Consider the following 27,739-nt stretch of genomic DNA (forward strand, 5'->3'; position numbering starts at 1 on the left):
GAATGTTTTCCTCGATCAAGTGAAGTCAAGAAAGAAACTGGAGAAAAAAAGCTTCTCCTTTTCTTTTTCTTAGATAATGCCTAATATGGAACCCAGTCCCCTATGTTTAATTAACCACAATGTCTAGTTAACCCCAATGTAAGGACCCCATGTTTTGTGCAATGGTTTTTTAAATGATTCAGAAGAGGAAGAAAGTAAATTCTGCCTACTCTGCTCACATGATTGAAATGCAATCCTCAAGACAAAGAACCTACTCACAAAGGGTTCTGTTAAAATATCAATCCATTGTAGTAGGCTGGAATGCTATTATAAATCTTGATAAACCCTAAAATAAGATCATGGAAAATAAGTAATAATAAGTATGTAATCAAACATTCCAAGCCAAATGAATAGCAACTTTCTTTAATAAACTCACTGGAAGCCTTCACATTAATATACGTAGAATAGCCCATTTAATTCAATCAGCTTTGTTCATGAATGCAAAAATGAATATTTTTTTCTAAAAGGTAGGCATTAAACAAATTTATTTTATCCCATGCTTCTTTTTTCCTGACTTTTTAAAGAAAGTGATTTAATCCAAGTTCAGGCAGCAAATGATACAGACTCTAGTGAAGGTTATTTGAACAGTAATGATATTAGAAGTTGGGAAATGCTGCCTTTGCAAATGAAAAACAAAAGGTCAGAACTATATGAAGTTTCTCCAAGGGAATGTTCATTGTCCTGCCTGACCAAAGGCATTGTGCTCATAAATTTACCTAAGTGAAATTATGTCTGTGGCACCAGAAACCAACCCTGGAGCCAAATCTAATCAGGAGGGATAAGCTAAAACTTACAGTGTCTTTCTCTGAGAATGTACCAGGAAAACAAAGGGCTGCAACAGATTGCCTCAGCCCATCCATCCCTAAGAGGATGACACCAATTCCACTCCAACAGAAACACTACATTGGTTCCCCTGTACCTCCATGCCAGGGAGCTCCAAAGAGAGAAAGGAGAAAAGGTCTAAAGATAAAGAATAGGAGACAGTATGTAGAGTAGTGGTTAAGAACAGTCTGCACAGAGTTAGATTCAGCAGTGGTTTCCTATGCATGACTCTTCTGTCCTTCTATTTGAACCTATAATTAGTAGTAGGGTTGGTAGGTGCACATCCAAGAGACTTAAACTTTGGGCTGCTCAGGTGCCAGCTGAGCCCTGAATCTCAACAGAGTTGCAACACCCACTCTAGTTCAATGGACTCACCCAGGATAACTAATGGGGAGATGATAGACCAAAAAAAAAAAAAAAAACCAGGAACCAAGAGTGCCTACAACTGTGAATCTCAACAGAGTTGCAACACCTACTCTAGTTCAGTGGACTCACCCAGGATAACTAATGGGGAGATGATAAAAAATACTAGGAACCAAGAGTAGCCTACAACTGCAAGCAAGAGAGTCTTATCCATTGGATATATGGGACCGAAGCCACTCTCAGTTAATGGTGGAGTGGGTATCACCATCCCAGAGCCCTCAGGATTAGGAAATGAACTATGGACTGAAATAAACTTACTAGTATTCTGCTATAGACTTATTGTGATTCTAGCAAAGGAAAAAATAGCATTGTTATGGAGGTAGTGACCCATCGATATTCCGGGCTTAAAGAGAGAGAAAAACAGGTGTAGTAGGGAGGCATTTTCAGGACTTGGAAATCATTCTAAATGACATTACTATGACAGATACAGGCCATTATATATCCAGCCATAACCTACAGAGTCATATGGAAGAGAGTGTAAACTACAATGTAAACTATAATCCATGTTTGGTGGCAGTGCTCCAAAATGTGTTTATCAATTGCAATGAATGTACCACACTAATGCAAAATGTTGCTAATGTGGGAGGTATGGGTAGCGGGACGTATGGGAATCCCCTATACATTCTCTGTAACATTTATGTAATAGGAGTATCTTTTAAAAAATTAATTTTTGAAGTGGAAAATAAATATATTTTTACAAAAAAAAAAAAAAAAGAACAGTCTGCAGCTTGTGTCTCAGCTTTACTATTTGCCAGTGTGACCTTGGGAAAGTTTTCTTAAACCTCTCTGTAAAAATGGTATGGTGATAATATTTACTTCTTTAGATTAAATGAGGTAATACAGTGCTTGGTACATAGTCGATTAATGTTAGCCATGATGCTGATGATGGTGATGATGATGATATGGTACAGATTATTATTTATGGCCCCCCAAAAGATATATTCATGATGAGACCTGAAAAGCCATCAGGCTTAACCAACTTGAAAAGGAGTCTATATGACTGAGTTTTCTACATTTTCTAGAATGCTATGTTGAATTTTAATATCTAACTTGTTTTAAAATTCTAGCAGTCTACAATGACCCACTAAGTAGACTGACTGACAAGGAATGGGGGAGAATCTGCTTTAGGCTTTAAGAAAATTTTAAAGACAAATTAACTGTAGAATAAAGATTTGAGGAAACTAAAGATTTAAGAACAATGTTAAGCCCTTGTTTTATTTTTTCTTTCCAGGCTGTGGTCACTTTAAAAAGTTGCTAAGGTATTATAAGCTCCTTATTTAATCTCTGATACTCTTTGGAAAGAATGCAGACAATGCAAAGATTACTTGGATTTTGGTTTCAAGTCATTTTCCACAATGTAAAAAGTATTTTGCTTCCAAATTCCATCCACACTAGCTCAAAATTTTTTAAAGGAAAAAACATTTCCCTTTATCCCACATGAAACCTCAACATATCTAATACAGAACTTATACTCTTAATAAAAATTTTTGTGTGTTTCTCACAAGTGTGTGTGTGATTCTCCTGGTTCAGTAATAGAGTTGTCATTTGGTAGAGAGGTTTTTTGTTGTTGGTTGTTGTTTTTTTTAAAGAGTTATTTATTTTTTACTTTATTTATTTTAATTATGTATTTTAATTTATCTCCCACCTGTCCCCCAGAAGGTTTTCTCCTCTTTATGCTCATTGTTTGCTCACCTTCTCCAGGAGGCACTGGAACCAAACCTGGGACCTCCCACTTGGGAGGGGAGTGCCCAACAGTCTGAGCCACATCCGCTCCTGAGACAGTTATTTTAAGCCCATTTGTGGAGCATGTTGCTATACAGTGCATCGTGAGAACACAGGCTTAGGCACCATAAACACTTTTAATAAATGACACACCGCAGATGGTCCAAAAGAGCAGGTGAAGAGATCCATCATGGCCAATCTCCCAAGGAGGCCAACAACTTGGGTCAAGGCAGGTCTGTAGATGGCAGGTTTGCAGAAGAGACAAATCTGTGCTGCCCAAGGGTAGGGTTTTTATACAAGCCAGCTGAGGGGCCCTGCCACTGAGAGTTCCTGCCCTGATAAGCAGCTGGACTTGCTTGTTCCTAGTTTCCAGGTATAAGGGATGGTCAGGCCCTGCATTAGCTGTAACATCTCCCACAGACTGTGGAATGGAAACATACTGGAACATCCTCACACAAAAGGCGAGGGCTGGGAGAATGTTTAGTATATGTGTTATCTCAATTGCAAAAAGGACTCTGATGAACTTTTAGGGTTTCATTCATCATAGCTTCTATCTCTATTTCTGGAAATTTCTCCTTCCTAGAAGGAACATAGTTAATTGGCACCTACTCTTACCTTATAAAGTAAAGTGACAGCAATATAGAAAAAAAGTTTTAATAGAAAGGAAGGAAATTGCCAACTATTTATGTTAGACAATAGGAAAATGCTAGCAGCCCAAAGTCCTCTTAAGGACAGCTTCCTAATGCCGAGTATTAGCCCCCAGTGCAGCGCCTGCCACAATCATCCTCTTTGCTGTTTGGAACAGTGGCTTATTGGGGTTCCCAGTCATCTCTGCAGTGGGCAGGATCTCTTCTGGGAAAATACTGAAACAGTGTTTGTAGTCCTGCCTTCTGCTGGGTTCTTTCTTGATGTGCCTCCCAAAATAGAGTCATAGAAATGTAGAGCTAGATTTAGAGATTTTATAGATTAGAAAATAGTGAATTCCAGAAAAGGGAAGCCATTTACCTAAGGCCAAACACCTAGCAAATAATAGGACCGGAGTCCTATCTAATGGTCTCCTCCGCTTCTGAGCCCCGCTGCTACTTTGGAAGAATTCAGAATTGCATGGAAATTTTCTAGCTTTTAATGTTACTATTTAAAAAAAAAAAATAGAACTACATGTGCAGGAGATAAAATACCTAGTGATTCAATCATTAAAATAATACTTCTAAAACATGTGAATGTGTTTCATGTAACAGAAAGTAACCAAATAAACTAAAATGTGTTTTTACTATCAATATTTTTTAAATGGTAAAGCAGTGTGAAAGTAGCCTTGCTATCTTGAGTAAAAATGTTTCTAAGTGTGTCATTATTAATTCAACCAACTGACATTTTTAACCCCCCTGGTTACCATACACAGTGTTAAGTGTGAAGATAAAGAAAAAAAAGACGGTTCATGTCCTCAAGGAACTTGCCGGCGGGTGGGGGAGGCTGACATAAAACAGACATGCCTGATACTGTGCGGTACCTGCTGTGATAGCACGGGGCCCAAATGAGGGGCACTTACCTGTTGAGTAGACAGGTTTCCTCAGACAGGTTTCATTCGAACTAAACCTTGAAAGAAAGGACTTATGGGAGAAGAGAATTAAAAGGAGAAAAAACTGCAGATGCTAGGCAGGGAGGTACGAGAGCATTTGGCAGATTTAGGGAGGAAGTTCTTTGATACAGCTGCATCCCAGGATTAAGTGAGGGCAAGGGCAGGCAGGGACCAAGAGTTCATGAAGAATTTTGTACCTCAGGCTAAAGTGTCTGAATTTTACCAGAAGACAGTGAGAAGGTGTTGAAAATTATCTACTTTAAAACAGTATGACTCATATTACAGTATAAAGCATTTAGGATTTTGTTTTTTTCTTTTCTGCTCCTTAATATCAGATTCCTTGGTCAAGCATCTGGCTGAGAGTAGCAAGTGAGAAAATTACCAGAATCTAGTTCCAGTTGTAGAGCTGACAGAAATGTCCACTTCCCCTCTGTAAAATGGAGCTCCTCGGGGGTTTGTAAGAAGGACATGCATGAAACCTGTTCAGCATTTATCTTAGTATCTGGCATATTGTAGCATTCAGTAAATATAAGCTGGCATCGTTTTCATCATGATCATCCTGATTATGAAAGTCTGAATCTGAGTAAATGAGTTAGAATGCTAAGGGTTAATTTTAACATCTAGAGTCAGGGCAATTTTCTGATTCTGCTGAATATGTATTGCTTAGAGTAATCAAGTCCCTTCAGAGAGAACTACTTTGTGAGAGATGGTTAGGAAAAGGCATTGGTTAACAAAATGCACTGATTATGTTACTTGAGGTACTTGAGGTAATCTTTTTTTTTTTTTTTTTTGCCTCTCTTGGTTGACTGTCAGGTCCCCAGAAACAAGAGAATGTTATGCTTTTAATTTGCTACTAGATTGTAACTAATTGTTTAGAAAATACCTCACGCAAATGACCGAAGGCTATTTTTTCTCTATTTTTGTAATTGGAATAGTTTCTATAATTGTGACAAGTTGGATATTTGAAGTACAATAATTGCAATTTGATGTATTAAAAACTAGAGAGGTCTAAATTAGATTTACTCCCTGTACAATGCGGTCTTTTACACAGTAGGCTATGTTTCAATATTCTATAGGATAATAGGTTTACTTTCTGTTTCTTATTTTGTTAGTGTTCCTATATCCCTCCCTGTGAGAGAGAAAATCAGAAGAACTTGGAAAGTGTCATGACTTGGCAACAGTACTGGAAAGACGAGATTGGTTCCCAGCCATTTACTTGCTATTTTAATCAATATCAAAGGTAAGTCAATATTTACATGTGCATATTATAATATGTAATTTATTACTCTAATAAATCATAGATTGTGTCCTCTTGACCAAATGTGCAACATGGAGCTCTTCTCAGCTTTTTCTAGCGTGTAGTTAGGGAGTCCCTTCTTGCCGTACAAAATGGGGATGCATACAAAGAGTCTCCAGGACCAAAAAAAGAGAGCTTATATTATATCATGGAACTTACCCTCCAGATACACCAAGAAGTGCTAGCACCTTTAGAAGGAACATTGTATACTAATAGTGCGTCCTGTGAATTAGAGATTAATGCACTTAAACTAAGCCACGTGTAGATTTGTCAGCGTTTTGGACTGCATCAAATCTTTGCTTTCCCTTTCTATTCTGCGATAGTATCAACAAAATGGGTTCATACTATTAAAACTTTACTTGACTTAAAATTAAAGTTATACCATAGAATAACAGTTCCTTGGATCTACAACATTTCAGTACTCACCCAGGTTAACCGCATGCACTGTGGAGTGCCCACATGCGCTGTGGAGTGCCGCCTGGCCCCCAAGCACTGCAGAGAGCCGACTCAGCAAGGTGATACAACAAAATGGGAGAAAGCAAAAACACAGAAGAGTGCAGCGATGGACACAGAGAGCAGACAGCAAGCAAGCCGCAAGGGGGGGGAGGTAAAATAAAGAAAATAATAGACACAGACACAGAAGAATGCATAGTAAATGAACACAGAGAGCAGACAGCATGCAAAAAGCCACAAAGGGGTGTGTGAATTTTTTAAAAAAACACTAGGAAAGCAGATGTGACTCAAGCAGTTGGGTGCCTGCCTAGCACATGGGAGTTCAGTTCCCTGTGCCTCCTAAAGAAAATGAACCAGACAGTGAGCTGATGTGATAGGCTGGTGCAACAGCTGGTATGGAGAGCTGACAATGCAACAAGATGATGACAAACCCAGAGAGCAGACAGCGAGCACAAAACAACAAAAGGGGGAGAAATAAAATAAATCTTTAGAAAAAAACAAGACTAAATAAAAACAATCCCCTTACCAATCTCCAGCCCCCAAAAAGGAAAAGAAATCACTAAGATGTCCCAAGTTACTCTCCAGAGTGGAACAAGGGAGCAGCTTTAACAATTCAAATGAGTCTGGTGCAGAGTCATCACAAACATGCCTTGGTTTTAACCAAAACAAAACAAAACAAAACATAATTACCCCAAATTAGCTGGTACTGGTTGGGGCAGGTGGTCCATACCTATGGGCCTTGTCTCACACGAGTGCATGTGGGTAGGTGCAGGGCATTTGCCATGATTGTAAAAACGAATTTTAATTTCTAATCTTTTGTTTGCTTTAAACATTGCTCTTAGTAGGTTGCCAACACCAGCTGTGCAGAAAGGGCCCTGGAGAGCTGCTCATAGCAGCACACACCTGCGGCCCTGCCTCAGTTCTGGAGGCTCCAGGGCAGCCAATATTATTTCATCAAATGCATTTTTTAGACCAGGGGTTCTTAACTAGGGGTCCGTGAACTTGAATTGAAATTCAGTTGCGCTTATGATACATTTATTAAATAATACACAGTATAGTGTGGACTTAGTAAGGGGTCCGTGGTTTTCATCTAACTGGCAAAAGGGTCCATGCATCAAAAAAGGGTAAGAACCCCTGCTTTAGGCCTTTCTGTGTGAGTGCAGAGCACTCCACTTACCTCAGGGTCTTCAGGTCACAGGCCAGCTTTTCAGCAGTCTCCAGAGTGATAGGCTTCTGTTCATTCTTTGCAAGTTTCTCAATAGTAGAGGGGTCATCTCTGAGATCAGTCTGGGTCCCAACAAGCAAGAAAGGAATCTTCGGACAGTGGTGAGTTATCTCATGAACCCACTTTTCTTTCACTTTTTCAAATGAGGACGGATAGCACTGGACAACAGACTAGAAACACGTCTGTTTGTGGCTAACTCAGTGGTCATAATCTGCTGTAATCCTCTTGCCCTGTGGTATCAAAAAGTCCACCAGTCCTACCTGGGACTGCAGAACTGTCAGAAACCATTGGTTTGTTGTGTAGAATTTGTTTTACCAACGGCAGCATCACCAACAATAATGCACTTAATTGTCTGCATTGCTGAAACAGTTTTGTATCTACCTAAAATATTTCAGGTTTGATGTTGACTTTAGCTTCTCTGCCAAGGCACTGACCACACTCCCACCCAGTGATTTATCATTTCTTATGATTGTGTGGGATGGCTATGAGGTTCTTCTGGTCTCTCCTGGGCTGATGTGCAGGAAGATGATGGCCAGAAGGCCTACATAGTGCAAGGTGGCCTCCCACACAAATCTGGCAATTGGTGAGGGCTGTTGGCTAGGGAACCTCAGTTCTCCAGTTCACTCATCTTCTACTAGACCAGACCACGTTCCTTACAATATGGTAGTCTCCAGGCAGCATTTCAGGAGAGCCAGGCCTTAGCTTTGGTGCTTACATAACATCAATTCTAGCAAGCCAGTAGGATTCAAGGCATGTTAAAATAGACTCCACCTCTTGGTGGGAGGAGCTGTAAAGAATTTGTGGCCATATTTAATCTGCCAGAGCATAAAAAGGACCTCAAGATCTTGTCTCAGATACGACCCCTTTAGCCTCATTTCCGTATTCATGCTCTTGGCAATTGCCACACCGAACTATTTGCAGATCCAAGAATATCATATACTCTAATATCCTTGCCTTTTTACTTGCTTGTCCTGCTTCTTGAATGCCTTTCTGGAGACTCTCAGATGTCCCCTCCTCTGGATTGCTTTCCTTGATATCAAAGTTTGATTTAGTCATGTATCAGTTAAGATGCCTTCTGCTGCAAGTAAACTGACAATTCTGATTCACAGTGTAAACAATTAAGAACTCTATTATTTCAGTCATCAAGAAATACACAGAGAGGTTCAACTTCAGTGTTGTTTGATGCAGTGGCTTAACAGGGTCATCAAGGACCCAGGTCCTTTCCAGATCTCAGCTCTGTTTCAGGTTGGCTCCTCATAATTACAAGATGGTTGCTACAGATCCAGATGTTACAGCCAGATGTAGCAGTATCCAGGAGAAGAAAGAGCCTGTCTCTCCTGATACAGCTTTCAAGAGATGAGGGAATTTTCCCAAATTCCCACATCAGACCTCCTTTTGAGTATCCTTGTCCAGAATGAGTTCCTTTACCAACACCTAAATCATTCACACCAAAGAACGATCAGAATCTTCCCCTGAGGTGAGTATAGGGCATTGTCTTCTAAGTCACATACTGGTGGGGTATATGTCTGAATAGATTTGGGAAGAAGATAGAAAGGAGAAAGAAGGATGGAATAGTATGGAGTGACCAAAAGTGCTGTCTACAAGTATGCCTTGCACGTTTCATGGCGTTCTGTGAACAGCTCTATTCCAGAGGTTTGCAACCCTCACTTCACATAACTGTGCCAGAGGTGCTTTTTAAAAATGTACCTCAGACAATTCAATTAGAATCTCTGGTGGTTGAACTCAGGCACTAGCATTTTAAAAAATCAACCTCAGCGATTCTAATGCATGACCAGGCTTGAGAACCACTGCGCTATCCTCTTACTTGTCACCCCTATTGAAATTGTGTCTATGCCATCTTCCCAAGCAGACTGCACACTCGTTAAGGGTGGAGGCCATATCTCCTGTGTTTTGGTATTGCTACCACCTGGCAAAATGACCATTTTCAGCTAATAAATATGTGTTGTGTAAATGAATAAAAGAATACAGTCTGCCAAATGAGTAAGATACGTTCTTTGCTTCTAAAGAATTAGAATTTTTTGATGGAAGCAGATACACATTTGTATTAGTCAGGAATCTCCAAAGAAATAAAACCAACAGGATATATATATATGTAAATAAAATGAGATTTATTATAGAAATTGGTTTATGTGACTGGGAATTGACAAGTCTGAATTCCATTAGGGCAAGCTCTGGTGAATGTTTTGATGAATTCCCTAAGGGAAGCTAGCTGGCTGAAATAGAGATAGAAAGTCTTCCTGGCTGCTGAAATCATCAGTTCTCCCTTTTAGGGCTTCACTTGACTGGATTTAGGAGATTTCTCATATTATTGAAAACAATCCCCTTTTTGATTGTAGATATAATTGGCCATAGATGCAATCAACTGAGTAATGATTTCCATCCACAAAATCCCCTCACAATAACAATCAAGTCAGTGCTTGCTTGACCAAATAACTGAACACCATAATCTAGCCAAGCTGACACATGAACTTAACCATGACAACATGCAAATATAACTATGATTACATCAGATAGAAATAAGAGATGGAAGACCTTGAAGATAGGGCAGCTGTGATAAAGAAACAAAAGCTTGCTTTTTCGCTCTTGTCTTTTCACCCATTCTTGCCTTCTTTGCAGTGTCCCCCCACGTGGATCAACACACTAGTAACCCCAGGGATTTATAAACTATAATGGGAAATTGTAGTCTGTAAATCGGCCTGCTTTATCACTTTTCAGCCTCTTCCTCTCTACCTGGGACCCATGATCTATTATTTTCTCCCATTTCTCTTCCCTCCCTACATTAATAAATCACTGACCTAACTAAAAAAAAAAGAGAGAGAGAAGAAAGAAAGAAACCAAAGCTCAACAAAGTACGTAACAATAGGTATATAGGTTACATAATGAGAGTAGTGACTTTGTAAGCTGGAAAGGTAGTTTGGAGTTAGATTCCTCCCAGAGTCATAAATGCCAACACTAAGGAAATAGCCTTTTTCATGTGGCCAATGAAAATTTATGCAGTTTATTTTTTTCCCACCAATGACTGACATGTATAGATCTTTGTTTTTAAAAGTAACTGGTTTGGATGTTGCTCAAATGTGGCCACTCTCTAAGCCAAACTCAGCATGTAGATGCATTGCCTTCCCCCGCAGCATGGGACATGACTCCTGGGGATGAGCCTCCCTGGCACTGAGGGATTACTACAAGCACCAGCTGATGATGTAACTACAAAAAGACCATGAACAAAGAGGTCAACTCAGACCAGTAGAATATCTCACCCTACATGTAATATCAGGTGTTAAAAACTGTTTTTTGACTTTGGATAAAAAGGGGGAAATGGAAAGGACAAGTGAGTTTATATGGCTAAGAGTCTCCAAAAAAGAGGTGGGAGGTCATCAGGCAGCGATGCTTATGCATGCCTCGGCAGGGTACCAGAGACAGCCAAGGTAGATGGAAACCCAGGCGCTGGTTCTCCTAAGGGCTGCAGTGATCCACAGGTTCTACGGTCAAGGCAGATGGCTCTGGAATTCAGGGCCATGTCAGTTGGCCTGACTTTGGAGTTTGTGTTCCTGAGTGTGATGGAGTTGGACTCAGATGTAACCGTTCTACACATGCCTCTTCTGTTACTTTTACTGGACCTTTGGGTGGCGTTTGGGTTGGTGTATACTTGGGAGACCTGGGTCTCTGAACTGTCCATGTGACAGCCAGGCCCTGGGCCTCAGCAGACTTGTGGCTCCTACCATCTGGTTTCTTGGACTTAACCTGGCCAACTGATAGGGAGGTGAAGAGGGTCAACCACCATGCCAGGGAGCCAAGAGTGCCTACAGCTGCAAGCAGGAGAACTGCATCCATCATCCATGTGGAATCTAAACCCCCTCTTGATGTAGAGGGGGACTGGACTTAGCCATCCCAGGTCTACAAGATGGAGAAATAGAGTTTGGATAAGAATGGACTTACTGGTGTTCTGCTGGGGAAATATTGTGATTAGTAAGGGAAGAAATTGTAGTAGTGATGTGGAGAGGGTGGCCATGGTGGCTGCTGATGGTTGGGAGAGGGAAGAAGAGATATAGTGTGGGGGCATTTTCAGGAGTTGGAGTTGTCCTAGATGGTGCTGCAGGGATGGATGCTGGACGTTGTGTGTCCTGTTGTGGCCCACTGGGTAGACTGGGGGAGAGTGTGGACTACAATATGGACCACTGTCCATGTGGTGCAGCGGTGCTCCAGAATGTATTCACCAGGTGCAGTGGATGTGCTGCAATGATGGAAGAGGTTGTTGATGTGGGAGGGGTAGGGTTATATGGGGACCTCATATTTTTTGAATGTAACATTTAAAAGAAAATAAAGAAGAAGAAAAAAAAATAAAGGGAATTATAGTGAAAAAAAAAGTAACTGGTTTGGGAACAGATATGGTTCAAGTGGTTGAGCTCCCACCTCCCACATGGGAGGTTCCAGGTTCATTCCCCAGCCCCTGGTAACTAAAAAAAAAATTGTTTTTAAATAAAAGTAACTGGTTTGAATGTTGAATATGTATTGGAGGGCAACGATGCATTAAGGTCAAGACATTCTATCTTTTTCATGGGGAAAAGGAAAGAAAGCACTTAGTGAAACAAATACCATATTTTACTGGCCAGCATATGCCAGCTTTTGTGACAAAAATTTTGTTTAGATTGATGAAATTCTTATAATAGCTCTAAGTATTGTCCCCATTTAACAAATGAGGAAACTGAGTCTTAGAGAAGTTAAATAGCTTACCTAAAGCACACAGCAATTAAGTGACCAAACTGAAATGCAGTTAGTCTGTTTCCCAAAGATTCTCCTTTTAGCCTTCTGCTGTTCCTAATAAGGGACTTGAGAAGCTGCAGTGGAAGTGGCTGGGGAGGGGGAAATAGCAGAAGGACACTTTAAACTTAGAGTCAACACACTCAATGACAATGTAAGTGATGAGGAAAAGGAAGGCATCACATTTGATTGAGTGTAAAGGAGAGTTCAACTCTGGCTGGGGTGAATTTGAGGTATTTATTAGATATCCAGAAGGGCTTAAAAGGGAATTACAGACTTTTAGTTCAGGAGCAAGAGGTCAGGCCAGTGTTATACAGATCTGGGAATACTCAGCACATAAGCAGTGTGTACAATGTGAAGCAAAAGACAGAATGTCTACCGGGAACATGTGGAGGGAGAAGAGACGTGTTGGCAAACACTCAGAATCATCTATCTTTGCTATGGGCAGAAGGAAACTAAGAAAGAGTGACCGGAATGGTGAGAGGAAAATCAAAAGACTTGGGAGGAAAGTGTTTTAAGGATAAGGAGGTGGGAAGCAGATGTGGCTGAAATGATTGGGCTCTCATCTACCATATGGGAGGTCCTGGGTTTGGTTCCTAGGGCCTCCTGGTGAAGGCAAGCTGGCCCATGCAGTGAGCTGGCCTGCACAGAGAGCTGACGCAATAAAATGATACAACGAAAAAGAGACACAGAAGAAAGATGATGAGAGACAAAACAAACCAGGAACTGAGGTGGCTCCAATGATTTTGTGTCTCTCTCCCAAGTTGGAAGGTCTCAGGATCAGTTCCTGGTGCCTCCTAAAGAGAAGACGAGAAGACAGGCAGACACAGAAGAATGCACAGTGAATGAACACAGAGGACAGACAGTAAGTGCAAGCAGCAAGGCGGGGAATAAATAAAATAAATCTTTTAAAAAATGATAAGGAGGTGATCAAGGAGGACTACTGAGGAGTCATCAATTTTTTGTTTTGTTTTTCTAAAGATTAATATTTCTCCCCTCCCCCTCACTGTTTGCACATGCTGTGTCTGTTCATTGTGTGCTCGTGAGGCACTGGGAACCAAACCTATCGGAGGGAAGTGCCTAATCACTTGAGCAACCTCTTCTCCCTGCTTTGCTGTATCTTTTATCATGTTTTCCTCCTTGTGTCACTTGTTGCATCATCTTGTTGCATCAGCTTGCTGTCTTGCTAATCTTCTTTAGGAGACACCAGGAACTGAACCAGGGACTGCCCATATGGTAGGCAGGAACTCAATCACTTGAGCCACATCCACTTCCCTGGTTTTGGCAATTAGAAATTTGTTAGTGATCTCTGCAAAAACAGTTTAGGTATAGTCTTAGGGTATATAGTTAGAAGTCATTTTTCCTGAGATTGAAGTGGGAATGTGAAGGCATTACATGGAGAATAATATTTCAAGAAATTTGCCATGATCAGAAAAAGAGTTTGGGAATGAGGTGAATAATTGAGAAGGAAGTAAGAATGGATACAGAGCAATGAGCCAGCTACAAATTAAAACTGCTGAGGAAGAGAGGAAAATTGAGTATATATAGTAAACAAGGTGAAAAGGGAAAAGACCCTAAAGAAAATGAGATAGGATGCAACAAAAAATCAAGAAGTCAGAATTTTTTTTCTGCCAGGCGGTGGGAGTTCAGTAACAGACAATACACCCGAGTAGTCAGAACTGTATTTTGTACCCACCATAGTAGAACTAGGTACTTCCTTCAAGCTTCCTTCCCTGGACCAGAAACTGGTTTCAGAATGTGGGTGAGTCTGAGCCTGTGGTTAGAGTCAGTCAGGCCTCCCACCCGCCCAGCAGCTGCTCACACTTGTTGATGATCACCTTAATCACCTTTTTCACTCCCCACTCAGGCACAGAGTTTTGTAAAGACTGACTTCCCCAAACAGAATTGTCTCCTGTAAGGGCATGAACTCTGAAAAGGTTCTTACCCAGTCAAGGACTTTTCCTCCAGAACTGTGAGACCTATTTGAAAAGAAGTCAACCTACATTACATCTCAGTTGTATTACTTCAGTCACAATAAATGCGAGCCCATAGAACCTCCCTCAAAACTGATACACACGCCCTATCCATCATCTGAATATCCCATTCTCAAGCCATTGGGGTATGGGTGGAAGTGGGGTGGTCTCTCACAGCCCGGCAGCATTCAGGACTTGTTTTTTAAGCGACTCGAGGAAAACAAGAGTTTGGAGTTTGGCTCTTTTTATAGTGACATATGCGAGAGGAAACGAGTGCTGGCTGAAGGTGTGAAAATGGCAGATCCCTGGTGCCATCTACTCTTAGTACACTTTCTACTACCGCTAAATATGAAATAAAAATAGACTTACTGTATAGACGCCCAGATGCTCTTAGTGAGATGAACTTTATATTTAAAGTAACCTTTAGATTTCACTCAAATTCAGGAAATTAGGGAGAACCAAGAAATTTCCATTTTCAAGAAAAGGTTGTTATTTTAAAAATCTTAGACCAAGATTTTTGGAGTCTTAACTTTCCACCAATAGGTGCCATAGGAAGTCAGTCTCATTCACTCACCCCTTCTCCTATACCTGGAAAGGACTCTGCAGAGGGTCTGCAGAGGCAACTTCACACCTAGGGCTTGGTGGAACCCTCCCAAGCTCCTTCCATACAAGGTCTTCCTCTATAGCCTTTCAGCTCTTGGCCTCCCTCAACCTTGGAGCTCACAGTCTCCTTCCAAAATGGAAATTCCTTAGGTCATACTTACACTCCCTATACTGTTTTTTTTTTTCTTAGACTTTCCCTGGTCTCTCCTCTCTCAGCCAAAATCAACTTTTGCCTTCTTATTGAATATGCTTTGAAATCCTCATTCTTTTGCCAGAAAACTTCCTGTATTCTCAGTCTTTTCATAAAATTCTCCTACTTCATCTTTTCTTTAACTTCCCTTGAAAATGGTGACTCATTCCTCAGTTCCTTTGGATCTAAGGACCAAAAGGAGACATTTTATATTTTTAAAACTTTTCTCTGATGGAAAGTGTAATGTTTTCTATACAGGTTTACTTCATAATACTTTACTTTTTCCACCTAAGGAGGTAATAATTCACAGAGTGCACTGAGCAGGCTTACACACGTGCACACACACACTGACAGTTGTCCCAGGAACGAATCCAGTTGCATCACTTGTGAAGTGTCTTAAATTCATCCACACATCACTGCCACAGTTCTGGCCATTAATGCTTCCCATCGAGATTATTGAAGTGGGAAGCGGACTTGGCCCAGTGGTTAGGGCGTCCGTCTACCACATGGGAGGTCCGCGGTTCAAACCCCGGGTCTCCTTGACCCGTGTGGAGCTGGCCCATGTGCAGTGCTGATGCGCGCAAGGAGTGCCATGCTGTGCAGGGGAGCCCCACACACAAGGAATGCGCCCCGTAAGGAGAGCTGCCCAGCATGAAAGAAAGTTCAGCCTGCCCAGGAATGGCAGTGCACACACAGAGAGCTGACACAACAAGATGACGCAACAACAAAAAAAGAAACACAGATTCCCATGCCGCTGACAACAACAGAAGCGGACAAAGAAGAAGATGCAGCAAATAGACACAGAGAACAGACAACTGGGGTCAGGGTGAGGGGTGGAGGGGAAGGGGAGAGAAATAAATAAATAAATAAATCTTAAAAAAAAAAAAAAAAGATTATTGAAGTGATCCTGACTCGACAGTTCTTTCAGCTTTGGCTTTTCTGTCTCATCCATCATCCACACTATGATGGTTTTGGTTTGGTTTGGTTTGGTTTATATAAGTCTCAGTCTGATTTTTTTCAAAAATGTTTTGTTTTGAAATAATTTCAAACTTACAGTATAGGTGCAAAAAACACAAAACTCTTAAAGAAAGTGCTAACATAACCCTATCTCCCAGATACCCAAATCCACCAATTTTAATATTTTGACACATTTTCTATATTATTCTATTTACCTATCCATCTATCTATGACTTTTATAATCATTTGAGAGTAGATCACATACATCATGCTCCTTGGCTCCATGTACATTTCCTAAGATTAGGATATTCATTTATGTTATCTTGTGGACCTGTAGGAAGGTATAAAAATTTTAATCAGAAGGATGTGACAATCAGGTCAAAACACGAGCAACAAAAGAAAAAATAGATAAACTCTATTCATCAAAATTAAAAACTTTTGTGTATCCAAGGACAATATCAAGAAAGAGAAAAGGCAACCAACAGAATGGGAGAAATTCTTTGGAAACCATATATCCAATAAAGGTTTAATTTCTGGAATATATAAAGAACCTACAACTCAACAGCAAAAGAACAAACAACCCAATTTAAAAATTGGAAAAGTATTTGAATAGACATCTCTCCAAAGAAGATAGATAAATGGACAATAAGCACATGAAAAGAAGTTCAATATCATTAGTGACTACGGAAATATAAATCAAAACCACAGTAAGATTCAGAAACCTCACATCCACTAGAATGGCTGTTATTTTAAAAATGGAAAACAAATACTGGTGAGGACGTGGAGAAAGAGGAACCATCATACATTGTTGGTGGGAATGTAAAATAGTTTAGTCGCTATGGAAAAGAGTTTGGTGGTTCCTCAAAAAGTTAAACATAGAATTACCATATCCCACTTCTAGGTATAGACACAAAAGATTTGAAATTAGGGACTTGGGCCAATATTTGTACACAAACTGTTTATAGCAGCATTATTCAAAACAGCCAAAAGATGGAAGCACTCCAAGCAGTAGATGAGTGATAAAATGTGGTATATACATACAGTGGAGTGATACTCATCCTTGTAAAGGGATTGAAGTCCTGATATATGCCACTACGTGGAGACTCTTGGAGACATGTTGAGTGAAATAGGTCAAACACAAAAGGACAGATAATGTAAGATTCCACTTACATGAAATAGCTAGACTAGGCAAACACATGTAGACAGAAAGTAGATTAGAGGTTACCAGAGGTGGGTGGGTGGGAGAGGGAATGGGTATTATTGCTTAATGGATATAGGGTTTTTGTTTGGGTTGATGAGAAAGTTCTGGTAATGGCGGTGAGGGTAGCACAACACTGTGGATATGATTAATCCCACTGAATGGTATACTTGCGAGTAGTTAAGATGAGGGAAGTTTACGTTGTATAGATGTTTCCGCAATTTAAAAAAAACTCAGCTAAAGAGACAATGACAATTAAATGCAATTACAGCCTGTCCTGGATCTAATATTGGAAGAGAAAAGGCCCAAAAGGACACTTTGGGGACATAGGAAACAATTGGACTATAGCCTGAAAACTTTATATCACTGCTCTTCCAATTTTCCTCTTCAATTTCTGGTATTTAATTATGTGCCAGTCATGTGGAGACAAAAACAAACTAGCAACAACAAAAAGGACAGACAAACAAAAAACCAGACACAGTCCCTGCCTTCATGGAGGTCAGAGACTATGGTCACACCCATTAGAGAGATCACCACAAAGTTAGGTAAATGCCATGAAGGAGAAGCTGAAGGTGCTGCTATGAGACTGTAACAGGGTGGAGAATTTCAAAGGCCTGTCTGAGTGAAACATAATTAGGTAGAGAACAGAGGATGTTCAAGAGTTAGCTAAGCAAAAAGTAAGGGGGAAATCATTTCAGAATGAGCCATCGTCGTGTACAAAGGTTCTGAGGCAAGGAAGAGCTTGGTGATCTTTAGGCGTTGAAAGAAGGCCAAAGCGGCAGGAGGGAGGGTGGTGAGTGCTGAGACTGGAGAGCGAAAAGTAAGGCGTGGTATAGGTTTGGATTTCTTTTTAGTGCAATGAGCAGCAGTACGGGGTTTTAAGTTGAAGAGTGACCGTGGTCTGGCTTAAATGTTTTAACTTTCCCCTCCCTGCTCCAGTAATCTTAAATTACTGTCTTTATAAACATTGACATCTTCTTTGCTTTTGCTTCTGGCCCTTTCCTCTTCCTTCTTCCAGAAACACTTTTATTTTTTCATTTATAAAACTTTATAAATTTCATTTATAAAACTCTGGAACCAGCCACTGCCTAGCAATGTCATCTGGGGTGTGTACTTTTACCTATCTGTGCCTCCGTGCCCTCAGTAGAAGGAGAAAATAATGTTGCTGTGAGGCTCTCAATGAGATGATATGTGACTAAACTGTACGAATGCCTATAAAATGCTTGCTATTGTTATTTTTATGACTATTATTAAGATGCACCTCAGTTGTCACTTTTGTGTAACCTTCTCTCACCTTTTGGGGCATAGTTAACTCCTTCCTCCTCTGTGTTCCCGCACTGCCCTGTTGCTCCTTTCACACTGGTGTAGAGGTAGTTGACATCATTCTTTATTTAGAGGTTATGAATTCCTTAAGAGCAGCACCCATGAACCCAGATATCTGAGTTTACATTTCTCCTCTACCATTTATTAACTGTACAAACTTGGGTAATTGCATAGCTGCTATGTCTTGATCTACTCACCTACAAAATGAGGGCAACGGTGCTATCTAAAAGGTTTTCCTTTGTTTTTTGAGAAAGATCACATCTACACAATGCACTTAGTAAATAGATGTGTTTTCCCTTCCTTACCCTGTAAATTTCCAACACCTAGGGTAGAAAAAAACAATCAGTGAATACCCTAACCATTCACTGGTTGGAGATTCAGGTGTTGAATGAATAAATAATGGGGATTTTATTTATAAATAAAGCAATAATAGAACACAAAATAAAAAGAGAAGTTTTGTTGCTAAATAAAATTAGCATGTTGTACTTTTGATACTGAGTAGATATATCCTAATTTCTAAGTTCATTCAAAGTGGGGAATGGGAGGAAGAGATGAGATGTGGAGGCGTTTTCGGGACGTGGAGTTGTCCTGGGTGGTGCTTCATGGACAATTACGGGACATTATAGATCCCCCCAGGGCCCACTGGATGGAACATGGGAGAGTGTGGGCTATGATGTGGACCATTGAATATGGGGTGCAGTGATGCTCAGAGATGTACTTACCAGGTGCAATGGATGTGTCACGATGATGGGAGAGAGTGTTGCTGTGGGGGGAGTGGGGGGTGGGGGCGGTGGGGTTGAATGGAACCTCATATTTTTTGAATGTAATTTAAAAAAATAAACAATTTTTTAAAAAAGTGTGTTTATCCTGTTGTTTATGTTTTTAAATCAAATTTATCCTTGGCATTTAGAAAAAAGATGAACATAATCATCTAAGCTCAAATTGAGCAGAGTGCTCTCCAGAGCACAGTCTGAAAGCCATTAAAACGGAAGATTAAAAGCAGTCAATTAGGAAAGGACTGCTCTTTTACTTGAGGTTTAGTTTTGTTATCTATAAAATTTGATAGAGTGATAGGTTACATCATTTCTGTGATTTCTCATAGGCTGTCAAGTTCTGTGGTTTTATTATTCTCCGATTCTGATTGCTTACATGATTACAACAGTTAAGGATGATAGATAAAACTCTAATAGTGGAAGAGACAAATTTAGCAAAGAACTAAATGGTTAATAGTATGGAGTCATGCCATTTAGTTGGAGGAGCAGACAGTCCTCCTACCTCAACAATAATTGCATTTCATTCTGGTGATACTGAATCATCAAGAAAGGTTATATTTAGTTCAATATGCCCTCCTTAAAAGGCAAGGAAATGTGTAATGCATTTTTGGAAAGATTTTTGCCAAAAATATTTGAACATTCTTTTAGTTTTTTGTTTAATTTAAAGGTTAAGCTTCAATTATTTGGAAAATTCACTTTTCCAAAATTCACCTACTTCCTCTCCATGAAATAAGCAGTGCCATTTTGGGGACAACCAAGATCTTCCTGCCACAAAATAATTTATCACTCTTCTATTGTGATGTTACTCTTTTTAGTGTCCTAAATCTCATGGCCACAAAATTGCCTCCATTTCAGTCATTTAATCAACAAGTATTTATGTATCATCTGTTTTGTACCAGGCAGCAGTGGTAAAAATAGGACTTTGCCTGTGTCCTCAAGGAACTCACTGCCTAGCTTGGCAGACAAACATGTGAAAGAGTAAATGGAATACAGCGTAGTAAGTGCCATGATAATAGAGGTATAGACATTGTTCAAAGCCTGGGCTTATTTGGTGAAGAATGGGGGGAGAAAAGCCTTCAGAGAGGAAAATTTTGAGTTGAATTTTAAAGAATGAGTAGCTTTCCATCCTGGGTGACTGTGGAGGTGCTGTCAGCTGGGGTGAGATGGACTGGTTGCCTGAGCCGTTCTACATCTAACCCCTTGGACCATGTGGCAGAGTTCCAGCCAGTGAGGCGTAAGGGGCATTCTGGGAAAGCTTTTACTTTCCTGATCTAAGTACTACTCCTTCCTGTTTCTACCACCTTTTTTTCTGGCAGAAAAGTTGATACATATGGCCTGAGGCCAGGAGAGCAAAAACCATTGTGTCACTGTGAGGTGATAAGCATGAGGTTGGATGTCCACAGGTTAAGAAGAATACAATGGAAAGACCGAAAGAACCAGTTTCCTGACACCATGCTTGAGGAGTTGCCCTGCTTTTGCTCCCATCTCTCTCCTCTTCCCTCATGTAGAACCACCTTCACATTTTTCATTCATAAAAATTAGCATAGCCCAGTGGTTATAGCATGAACCTGGAACAGGCCTGGCCCTGGCCCGCCGACTTTTGCATTTATGTGGGACAGTAAGACTTAATGTGCTTAGATGCATATATCTGAATGCATTTATAACCAATACAGTGAAAAGGCAATTGGACACTTGTAGTAAGGTATTTATATGTTGACTTTAATTATATCATTGGCTTCTAAGTTTTTCCTCTTTTTTTTTATAGGACACATTAAGATATATTACTCAAAAAAAAAAAACCCTCCTCTTTACTGATGGACCTTCAAAACATGCATATAAAGATGGAAATTGAAATTTTGAATATATTTCATAGGAAAATTTTATTGATCTTTGAATGAGTCACTAAAAACAATTATTTGGTAAAATTTTAATTTTTAATAGTGCTTTTTATTTTTGTTTTCTGTTTACTCTGAAAACATTTTGCAACTGATAATGCATTTTAACACAGTCTATCATTAAAGAATAGACTGTTTCTTCCTTTTTTTAAAGTTCTTGCATTATTTCTTTTTTTTTTTAAAGATTTATTTTTTTTTAATTTAATCCCCCCTGCCCCTGTTGCTTGCACTTGCTATCTGCTCTCTGTGTCCATTTGCTGCTGCTCTCTGTATCTGTTCATCTTCTCTTTAGGAGGCACGGGGAACTGAACCTGGGACCTCCCCTCAATTGCTTGAGCCACCTCAGCTCCCTGCTTTGTTGTGTCTCTCATTGTCTTTACTCTTTGTGTCTCCTTGTGTGTCCCCTTGTTGCATCAGCTTGCTACACCTGCCCAGTGTGCCAGCTTGCTGTCTTGCTCATCTTCTGCAGGAGGAACCGGGAACTGAACCCGGGACCTCTCATGTGGTAAGCGGGAGCTCAACACTTTGAGCCACATCCACTTCTCTAGTTATTTTTTAAAGGAACATATTGGCTTTCCCTTTAGATGGTATGGTATATAGAGTCAAATGATTTAAACTGAGTCTTAAAACAAAAAATCTGGAACCTTTCCTAAATCGAGTTTCATATAGACATTTGTGCCTGGTGTCCCATTAAGGGAGATTACATCAAAATTGAAAGTTCTCTTTGGGTCCTCAAGTCTATCTGTGTTTTTTTAATTTGTTTTTTTTTGTTGTTGTTGTGACTTCTCCGGTATACTGTGTGAATTCCAGTGTTCTTGCAGTTTGACATCCAGAGTGGTCACAGATTTCTTATGACTAAATATGAGGATATGTTTTCCAATGGTTAATCAAGGGGTTTTTATGCTTGCGAATCCATCTTTTAACAGATTTGCCCTTGTGGCAATAAAGTTAAGAAGTTAATATTATTAAATCACTTTTCTTTTAAGGTATTTGATGCAGCCATTAAGCAAGCCCTGAGGGAATTTGGGAGGAAAACTACAAGAGCTTAGGACAAGTAGGTCATAGAGTGCAGCAGCATCAGATGGTGGAATGCAGGGCAGGGCTGTGCGTCAGGAGACTTCAGTTCTATCCATAGCTTTCTTCGTGACTCATTGGATGACCTTGGGCTAGTTACTGAAGAGCTCTCGCCTCAGTTTCAGCTAAGATAGAATGGGGCCAAAACTAGCCTCTGGCATACAGATGGGATTTGCAGTTCATAGACTCTCACACCTGGGAGACACCTTTCAGTCATTTACTCCAACCCAAAGTAAATCCCCACCCCAGCATTTTTTGAAAGGCGTTTCCCCTGCTTTACATGAACAATCCTGGTGACAATGGAGACCACGTCCTCTTGAAGTGCATTTCATTTTTGAACATTTCTACTTGTCAAAATTTATGGTCAAAGTGTGAAGGTAGGTCATATAGTCATATCATCTGAGTTTTATGGAGAAACAGAGTTTTATGAGTTTTAGGGGGAAACAGAGTCTTCCAGGACACATGGCCCATGAGGCACAGGTAGGCATCTGAACCCTAGTGCTTATAACCCTCATTTACGGTGGCCATCCCCGAGTCCACAGTGCCACGTTCTCACCGTAACACCCTTCTCCTGTGCCTGAGCTGGCCCGTGCAGGGGACAGCAGCACCTGACTACCACCATTGCTCAATCTAAAAATGAAAACTCAATTAATGAAGCCTAACATGGAATTGCTTCTTTTTCTCTTTAAAACTGTAGAAACATATATATATAACATAAAATTTTCCATTTTAAGCATATACTTCAATGCATTGGTGACATTTACAATGTTGTGCTCCCCTTATGACCTTCCATTACTAAAACTTTTTCATCATCCACATACATCATCTATGTACCTATTAAGCAATAACTCCCCATTTCCCCTCCCCCTGCCCCTGGAAACCTCTAATATCCTTTCTCTCTCTATGAATTTGCTTATTCTAGCTAGTTCATGGAAGTTGAATTATACCTAATTTGCTCTTTCATATCTAGCTTTTTTCACTCAGCATAATGTTTCAAGGTCTATCCACATTATAGCATGTATCAGAACTTCATTACTTTTTATGACTGAAGAGTATTCCATTGTATTACATAGTACCTCATTTTCTTTATCTGTTATCTGCCATGGACATTTGGATTGTACCACCTTTCGCCATTGTGAATAATGCTGCTGTGAACATTGGTATGTAAGTGTCTGAGTCCCTGCTTTCAGTTTGGAATTTGCCTTTTTTGGCAGCCACAGCACATTGTTGATTCATACAGAGCTTATGATTAATTAAACTCATTGCCCTTCCCATATCTGTTTTATATATGCCACTCCTAAAGTAGATTGTCCCCATTCCTACTTGTGAGATTGGTTTTCTGGATGTAAATGCAAGAATTTTTTATTTTACTTTTAAATAATTAGATAATTTTATTAAAATATATTTTTATTGAAGTATATCATTCATACATGAACATACATAAACAATAAATGTATAGCAAAAGTTGTGAACTTACAAAAGAAACATGCATAACATCATGCAGAGGTCCCATACATCACCCCTCCACCAGCACCTTGCATTGTGATACATTTGTTACAAACTATGCAAGAGCATTGTCAAAATATTAGCTTTTGACTGATTGTTCCAGTCTCATGATTACTTTGAATCTTGATTCTGCCATCCATCATATTTGTTATTTCTTCTATCATAACGTTATATGAATTGTAAATGAAAATGACTTCAACCTTCTTAATCAAGTCATTCATAAAAATGATGAAAAGGACTGGAACATAGACAGAGACCTGACTTTCACTGTTGATCTTCCTCAGGCTGACTTAATCATAGCTAACACCTTTACACAGTGCTTATTCTCTATAAGAAACTGCTTAAATACTTTATAAATATTAATTTACTGAATCTGCATAACACCACTACAATGCATTCTTATCATGATCCTCATTTTATACATGAGGGAACTGAAGCTCAGAGAGATTACACAACTTGCCTACCATCACATAGCTGTCAAGTGACAGAGCCAGAAATCCAACCTATGTGTTCTGACTCCAGAATCCATGCTTTTACCACTCTGCTGTTCTGCCGCTAACATTGCCAGGATTCTGGCCCATATTGGGATAGGATAACAGGAGGGACTCATTAAATCTAATCAGTTGGATTGCTACCATAATGGTAAGTGTTCCAGTGGTGGCAAAATACCTGAAATGCCAGACCAAAATATCTGTGCCTTTGTTTGTGCTATATCTTCTACCAAGAAATACTTTGTCTATTTGTTCATCAAACTCTAAATTCCTGCTCTTCCTTCATGTCTACTCAAGAGATATTTCCCTTTATCTTTCTAGGCAAACTTAAGTACTCCTTTTTTGTTACCTGTGCACTTTGTACAAATGTCCTTTGCAGTTTGAAACATATTTCAACAATAAACAGCAAGCATTCACAGAGCACCTCTGGCCTGCCAGCATTATTCAGGATAATGGGAAAAACATGAGAAGACAGTGTTCTTGCCCTCAGGTTTATGGCCGACTGGTAAGGGTCAAGTACAGCTCAGGTGCCTGCCATATTGAAGGTGTTCTGTGAATGTTGAATGGCTGAATGGGAGAGAACTGACTACCATGACAGCCTTTTAAAATGCCAAAATGTGCATCTAAAACTCTATTTGTGCTTTAAATGGAGAGAGAGCTAATTTTGACCCTCTGCCGATTAACAGAGTGGAATTATAGTATACCCAATCTATACCTGTGTGTAGCAGTCAGCTTAGGCTAAATTGTGCTATGGTAACAAACAACCTGCAAACTCCCATTAGCTTATAACAACAAAAGAATATTTCTTCTTTTTTTAAAATTTATTTTTTAATTGTATTTTTGAAGATACATATATCACAAAAAATGTTACATTAAAAAGTATAAGTGCTTCCCATATACACCACCCCCCAACCCCCATTTCTCTCACATCAACAACCTCTTTCATCACTGTGACACGTTCACTGCATTTGGTGAATATATTTTGGAGCACTGCTCCACCGCATGGATGATAGTTTACATTGTAGTTTACACTCTCCCCCAGTACATTCAGTGGGTTATGGCAGGATATATAATGTACAGCATCTGTCCCTGCAATATCATTTAGGACAACTCCAAGTCCCAGAAATGCCCCCACTTCACGTCTCTTCTTCCCCCTTTATAGTACACATCTGTAATGGGTCAGGTGCAGCTTTGTTCTGTATTACTATCTTTGCTCAATATGTGACCCCTATCTGGCCCCTATCTGCCTAATAGCAGAGGAAAAGAAAACACATTTCCTTAGGAATACCTATGCCTATAATTTTTAGTAATTTCCAAATTCTTTGCCATATTTAGCCCCCCAGTCTGATGGGTATTTACATGTGTTTTCTTGAATCTTAACTATCACATGGTACCAAAATAAAATTAAGCTACTGGTACATCTGAGAGAAACATATATGATTGACTGAGAGGGTCTTTTTAATTACTCAGATTTTTAAATTTTATTGCTGCACCATAAGTCACCACTTTAACTGTTATGCATATTTCTCCAATACTTTTGTTTTGTTCTCCAAGTATATGTTAATAAGCAATTTATCATTTAGGAAAAAAGTCCCCAAATTAATTTAGATAATTTTACCATGCAGAAGTATTTCAATATCTGTTTAATGCATTTTTACTAAGAGATGTAAGTGTTTAACAGACTACAACAAAACTGAATGTAGAGCTATTATCTGTGTACTCTTTACTATATAATTTAGGGGTTAGGATGAGTCATTCGTTGCTTGCCTTGAAGCTTATTTCTATCTTCCTACACACAGTAGCATAGTATATATATTTTACTAATTATATAATAAAAAACTGTCTGGCACATAATACATTTTGATAAAATGTTTATTTAAAATTGGGAAACTTCTAGAATGACAGTATTATAACAGGAGGTAGCCCTGTTTCCTTCATGTTTACATAAACAAAAAGACATGCAACTCAACTTTTCTCTCACCTGCAGGATACATTTTTTTGGATCAGGACTGGCAAAGTAATGGGGAGTACTGATCTAAGAGATAAAGAAAAGAAAAGAAACTGTGGCAACTGGCTAATTTTTCTTTTTTTTTTTTTTTTTTTTATTAATTTTTTTATTTTTTATTGACTTTGTAATAATATTACATTAAAAATATATATGTGAGGTCCCATTCAACCCCACCCCCCCACCCCCCCTCTCCCCCCCCCCCAACAACACTCGTTCCCATCATCATGACACATCCATTGGATTTGGTAAGTACATCTTTGGGCACCTCTGCACCTCATATACATTGGTTCACATCATGGCCCATACTCTCCTCTATTCCATCATGTAGGCCCTGTGAGGATTTACAATGTCTGGTGATTACCTCTGAAGCACCATCCAGGGCAGCTCCATGTCCCGAAGACGCCTCCACCTCTCATCTCTTCCTGCCTTTCCCCATACCCTTTGTCCATTATGTCCACTTTTCCCAATCCAATGCCACCTCTTCTATGTGGACACTGGATTGGTTGTGTCCATTGCACCTTTATGTCAAGAGGAGGCTCTAATTTTTCTTTGTTGAGGATCTAATTACTGGGAATTGGACTTAAGCCAGTCAGACATGAAGGATGATTTCCTGAGAGTAAATTGTAGAATGAATTACATGATTTTTTTCAGAGGTTTGGGAAATACAGAATAGCTGTCCACCTGGTTGGACTTACTGAATACTGACTTAATTGGTGCCAGCAGCATTGCCTGCATGTGAGGGCTGAAACCGAGGCATGTATAGGAGTAGCAGTGTTGGAAGCTTCCCCCAGGAGGAGGCAGGGATAGAGGCTGGTGAGTTGAAGGAACAGGAATCACTGGTGATAGATTTTAAAACTGAACAGGAAGAGAAACAGAAATGATAAAAAGAATAGTGTTTTGGTTTCCCAGGTGCTAAAATAAATGCTGTAGCATGGGTAGGCTTAACAATAGGAATTTATTGGCTTGTGGTTTCAGAGCTAGGAGGCTCCTGGAGTCCGTGTCTTCTGGCTAGCTAGCAGTCTTGAGGGTTCTTTGGCTTTTCTGTCACAGGGCAATGCATAAAGTGGCATCTTCTCCTTTCTCTTCTGGTTTCCATTGACTTCCAGCTTCTGGCTGCTCCGTGGGGCTTCTTCCCCAGGTCTGATTTCCTTTGCATAGACGAACCTCAGGCATATTGGACTAAGGCCCACCGTCCTTCAATTTGGGTTCACCTTAATTAAGAACATTTTCAAAGATCCTAGAGTTTCATGCCCACAGGGCCAGAGTTGGTACCTGAACATGCCTTTTGTGGGGGACATGATTCAATCTCCAACAAATAGCAAATATGGTCACTTTCTCTTGGAAACTGCCTGAGAGATGTTGGCACAGTCTATAAAAATGCAAGCACAAGCAGATGTACATGACTGGTTAAGTGA

At 39.8% G+C, this 27,739-nt stretch overlaps 1 protein-coding gene across 1 annotated transcript in view; it reads left to right on the forward strand.

Annotated features, from left to right (window-relative positions):
- KCNMB4 (potassium calcium-activated channel subfamily M regulatory beta subunit 4) overlaps nt 1-27,739 on the forward strand; it is a 79,788-nt gene that overhangs the window by 32,164 nt on the left and 19,885 nt on the right. Inside the window, exon 2 of the mRNA XM_058308419.1 lies at nt 5,695-5,822. Coding sequence (XP_058164402.1) covers nt 5,695-5,822 — 128 coding nt within the window. The remainder of the gene's footprint in view (nt 1-5,694; nt 5,823-27,739) is intronic.

This window comes from Dasypus novemcinctus, chromosome 12 (assembly GCF_030445035.2).
Source record: "Dasypus novemcinctus isolate mDasNov1 chromosome 12, mDasNov1.1.hap2, whole genome shotgun sequence".
Classification (NCBI taxonomy): Eukaryota; Metazoa; Chordata; class Mammalia; order Cingulata; family Dasypodidae; genus Dasypus; species Dasypus novemcinctus.